Below are 4,827 nucleotides of genomic sequence, written 5' to 3' on the forward strand. Positions count from 1 at the left end.
TTTAATTTTAATCCCCCCCCCCCCCCAAAACATTTACCCATTTAATTATTTTTATTATTAGTTAAAATTATTAATTAAATTGACATATCAGATTAGGCCGAGTAAATAGAAGGGTGTATCACACTCACCACAAAAAAATCGACAAGAGTTTTTTAATATATTGATGTATATAGTTAAGGAGAAGTTTTGGGGACACCTAATAATTTAAGTAGACAACTGACAAAAACGTGATAGTATAAAGGATTTTTAGGGTATACACTCTTTTAAATACGGAAGAACTATAGTGTTCAACTAAACAATAGGAACGTTTTGATAAGACCGTAAAAACAAGAACATTTCGCCAAGATCAGTCCCGTTGGGGACATTACCGTGCAATTTTTGGTAACGGCCCCATTGAAATCCAGTAAGCCCATTTCTTCAGGTCCAATTGGGCTTTTCGGGTCATCTCCAGTTCCTCCTTCCATGTCCAAATTATTCTCGGAGGTTTAACCTAAAACCCAACTGAGCTGACTTGTGGCCACCGGAAGAGTGAAAATGGAAGAGAAAGTGAAGGTTTTAGCAATTATAGGAGCAGGAGCTGTACTGGGTTCTGCTGCTACACTCGCCATTTCCAAGCTTCTTTCCAATCCACTGCCAATAAATAAGCAGTAATTACTAAACCATAGATATTGGATTAAAGAATCATGTTTAACTTCTTCAGTATTTTTATTTATCGTTTTATTAAGGGTGTATAGAAAACATAGCGCGCGCGCACACACACTACATTTTGCTCCTAGTGTGTATGTTGGAAGTACTATTCATTTTTATTTTTCATGTATTTCGTCTAGTCTTTGAGCAGAGGTTCTATGAGAAACAGCTTCTCTACCTTCGCAAGGTAGGGGTACACACTACCATCCCCAGACCCCACTTTTGTTGTGGTTGTAATTCGTCTAGTCTTTCTTTCTTAAACTATGGCGCCGGTCAATCATCACTATATAAATTGGGACAGAGGGAGTAGTATTTTTTTGTCATTAATTTACTTATGTAATATTGGCCTGAGATGAGTTTAAATGGAGTAACATGGTTGGTAAGCCTAGTTGTTGTACCAAGACGGAGTATACTGTCAAAAAATAGTGGGTATAGTTGTACTTCTTCAGTTTAACAAAGAGGGAAATTCTTTGGCCACTGATGTAGTTAGAATTTTCTTGACTCCTTCCTAATTTAGCAGTTGAGAGTTGAAGTTTGACGACTATAAACTTTTGTTTTGCAGAAGTATTGGAAAAGAGTATATAAGTGAGGCAGTAAATTCAAATGGTACATTTCTGTTCTCTTTGGTTTAACCTCGATACTTGTCTAGTATTTCTTCTTAGGAGGGTTTGAATTTTTAGGCTTCTTTTATGTTTGCAGCATTGTAACTTGAGGGGGAAGGAAAAAAAGAAACCCGCATCACAATCAAGTTATAATTTTAGTCGTTGCTTGTTCAATAGATTACAGAGATATTTGGTTAGCAGATAAAAATAGATTGCAAAGATATTTGTCAAGTTTTAAATTTCTAGTAGATTCTTGATGTTTCTGCTTATATTGTGAAAGCAAGAAAAGTTCGACTTTGGGCTTTAATCACAATGTCGTCTCATTAAATTAGATAACTTAAGACATTCAACTTTGTACTCTAACTTCATATGTTTAGGCTTTGATGATGTTTGCTTTTTCCATTAAATTAGTTTTCGATCAAAGAAGATATTTTATTGTTAAACTTAATTGTATTGATAACATTACGGTGTAATGTGCTCAAAAGGTCAATCATGGCCTCTGTATCGTTTGCAATTATTGCCATGTTACACCAAAATATGAGTAAAGAAATACATCTATACTTAATGCTAATTACATATTCACTTATACTTTTTTCAATTCTTGCGTTTTCCCCCTTCCAAATTATCCACCAGACAACAGCAGGAAGTGAGTTCCATATTGTCGATTAAAGAAAATACAAAGAATGGATTTTTGGTTATCAAAACTCTTTTCACTGAATGCCTGTTCTTCAATATAACAACAATAACAACTATTTCTCAGTCCTAAACAAGTTGGGAAATGATATTATGGATTTAATGATTTGATGATGTTTGCTTTGTGGATTTAATGACATTTTCATCTTGTAATGATGATTTTGTTTTTCTTTTTGTGTTTTTTTTTTTTTGTGGTAGAGGGTGGGTTGGGCCATATTTAGCTTGCTAAATCTTTTCTGTTGCTACTTGATATCACAGAGCTTCCTCGATCCAATTATAGTGGAATGGCTACTCCAAACCTGTTGACTGATGAAGTAGTTTCTGAACAACTAACCAGGTAAGTCATAATTTTTTCCTTTTCATTTGAATTATATATTAAGGATTGCCAAGCCAAGTAAATGGCAGCTGCAGCAATAGAGAATAGCTTTCCAGTCTCTTCTAAGATTGGACAAGTGAAATATCATGGAAAAGACCTATATGCTATATCTTTGCTGCTTAGAGGATAGGAAAAATGGCTCTATAACATACATGATATACCAAGAGAAACTTACCTTTCCGTGTTTTGGCATTTTGGTCTGACCAAATTAAGGGAAAGAAAGGATTTAATGGTGAAATATTGCACAAAATATCCTTGCTTAGACTCAGAACTGAAAACAGTGGTCATTTGTGCTTGTTATGTTTCCAGTCATTGGTTTTCTTTAACTGTATGATTCGCAAAGTAGGGGAAAGTGGAGATATGGGGTGCTGAGAATTGATTGTACTTTTTCCTTTTTCATCCTTAGATTTGATTCTTGAAGATATAAGGTCCAATAAAATATCCATTTCAATTGATATAAATATTTAGAGAAGTTTATATAGAACAAATTGTGTATGAACATAAGTGAGCTTTTAAGTTTATCCAAATTCAACTCTTTAAATATACTATCTCAAAGTTGAGCTTGAGATCAACTCGTATGATCAACAAAACAAGCTGAATAAGCCAGTCTTCGATGAACAAGACAGCTCATTTGCAGCTCTACACATCCATGCAAGACTTTGTTTCCATTTGATCCATTTCACTAATGGCAGTTAGTGACGGTGACACTTGCATTTCTGCTCTTATTTTTGTACTCTTTTCTGGTCTCTTTAGAAATATACAGTTCTTTGGTCTTGAAGCTCAACAGAAAGTGACTGCATCATATGTTGTGGTAATCGGTCTTGGAGGAGTTGGAAGTCATGCTGCATCCATGCTTCTGAGGTCAGGGGTTGGACGGCTACTCCTTGTGGACTTCGACCAGGTATTGTCCTTACTTGCCTTTTGATTCACTTATGTATTACTCTTCTATGATCTCTTGCCAGTTATATTCCTTTGGCAGAGAATATTCTATGTATCGATGTGTTTTATTCATTCCTTTCCTGTTTCATTACAACATTCCATTCCTCTTTACACCATTCCTTATTCTTTGACGCAGGATGAAAGTCAATAAACATGAAATTTCAGATTTCAATTCACCTTTTTCCTTCATTCCTTGGCCTGAAATCTAGAGAGTGGCATACTAGTTAACAAATTACAAGAAAAATATTCCTAGAGACTTGGATACTATAATTACTATTTTAATGAAAAGTCTAAGCCAAAAATTGTGTTCCATAATATCATACCTGATCGTTGGATCCTTGAAGTTAGATTTCTTGGTCAATTGTGCACGACTGTAGGAGGGGGGAATTGATTGTGCCATCTGCTAATGTGGATATTCCGTTTCGTTTCCATATAACTTGATCTATAGGGATGGTATGTACATTGGCATTAATTTGAGAGGTATTTATCAAGGAAAAGTGTTCTGCAGTATTGATAGTTCTATATTGGGAAACACGATAGCTGTTTCTTGAAGTAATGTGTAAGTGAGATCTAATTGAGTCTTTGATGTAGCTCTATGCTCCCTTAAAGATCTTCATGTTGGTTTATGACATGATTTGGATGACTGAATATATGTCCAACTTGCATTTTGCAATGCAACGAAATTACAGAGGTTTGGAATCCATGGGATATTGCATATGGTGCTGAGTTATTAAAATCATTGCACTATATTGTATTTGGTAGCATCCGCTGGATGTTTATCAGTAAATTCCTTTACTTTATCCAACAAAAATAAATAAGTAAAAGAAAAGAAAAGTCTTTGTCAGGAAAGATGAGTCTGAAGGATGAATAGTTTCTCCTTCATGTAATTGAAGGGTCATTCCTGTTGTACGTGGACATGATTTGCTCTAGCATATAAGTTTCATGCAAGAAATGTTGTCTTATGTTTCCAAAGATCTGATATCTGCTAATTATATTGAAGGTGACAGTCTCCTCCTTAAATAGACATGCTGTTGCCACAAGAGAAGATGTTGGTACCCCAAAAGCCCTATGCCTTAAGAAGCACTTCCAATCAATTTTCCCGGAGTGCCATATAGATGCAAAGGTTATCTTATATGATTCATTGTCCGAAGAAGACATTCTGTCTGGCCACCCTGACTTCGTCCTTGATTGTATTGATAATATCGACACAAAGGTAGGTCTGTTTATGTTTTGTTTCAATCTTTGTTGCTGCTCTCCTTTTCAGTAGCAATTTCTATCTCGGCTGAAAGTGAAGCGATTGTTAAATTACACTTTTTCCATTACTGGCCTATTATGATCTTTGAAAACCTGCTGGTTGAGTCGAATAATTTCTCAGTTCTAGAGTTGTATTGCCCCCTTTCGGAGGCTGCATCAATTTTCTTCTTATTTTATATATTTTTGAAATTAGAACGTACTGCAAATTTTTTTTGTCCTCATCGCCCTTTTTCCCTTTTGGGTTTTGTGGGGGGGGGGGGGGGGGTATTTTCGTTC

The 4,827-nt window shown here is 35.4% G+C and overlaps 1 protein-coding gene across 3 annotated transcripts in view; it reads left to right on the forward strand.

Annotated features, from left to right (window-relative positions):
• Positions 1 to 313: 313 nt before the first annotated feature.
• LOC109217210 (tRNA threonylcarbamoyladenosine dehydratase) overlaps positions 314 to 4,827 on the forward strand; it is a 9,676-nt gene continuing 5,162 nt past the window's right edge. The window contains exons 1-5 of one of the 3 annotated variants that reach the window (XM_019381435.1): positions 314 to 647; positions 1,250 to 1,293; positions 2,241 to 2,319; positions 3,112 to 3,259; positions 4,298 to 4,510. In XM_019381435.1, the coding sequence (XP_019236980.1) occupies positions 535 to 647; positions 1,250 to 1,293; positions 2,241 to 2,319; positions 3,112 to 3,259; positions 4,298 to 4,510 (597 nt within the window). In that variant the 5' untranslated portion in view covers positions 314 to 534. The remainder of the gene's footprint in view (positions 648 to 1,249; positions 1,294 to 2,240; positions 2,320 to 3,111; positions 3,260 to 4,297; positions 4,511 to 4,827) is intronic. The other 2 variants (XM_019381433.1, XM_019381434.1) reach the window with 2 other exon arrangements.

This window comes from Nicotiana attenuata, unplaced genomic scaffold (assembly GCF_001879085.1).
Source record: "Nicotiana attenuata strain UT unplaced genomic scaffold, NIATTr2, whole genome shotgun sequence".
Lineage (NCBI taxonomy): Eukaryota > Viridiplantae > Streptophyta > Magnoliopsida > Solanales > Solanaceae > Nicotiana > Nicotiana attenuata.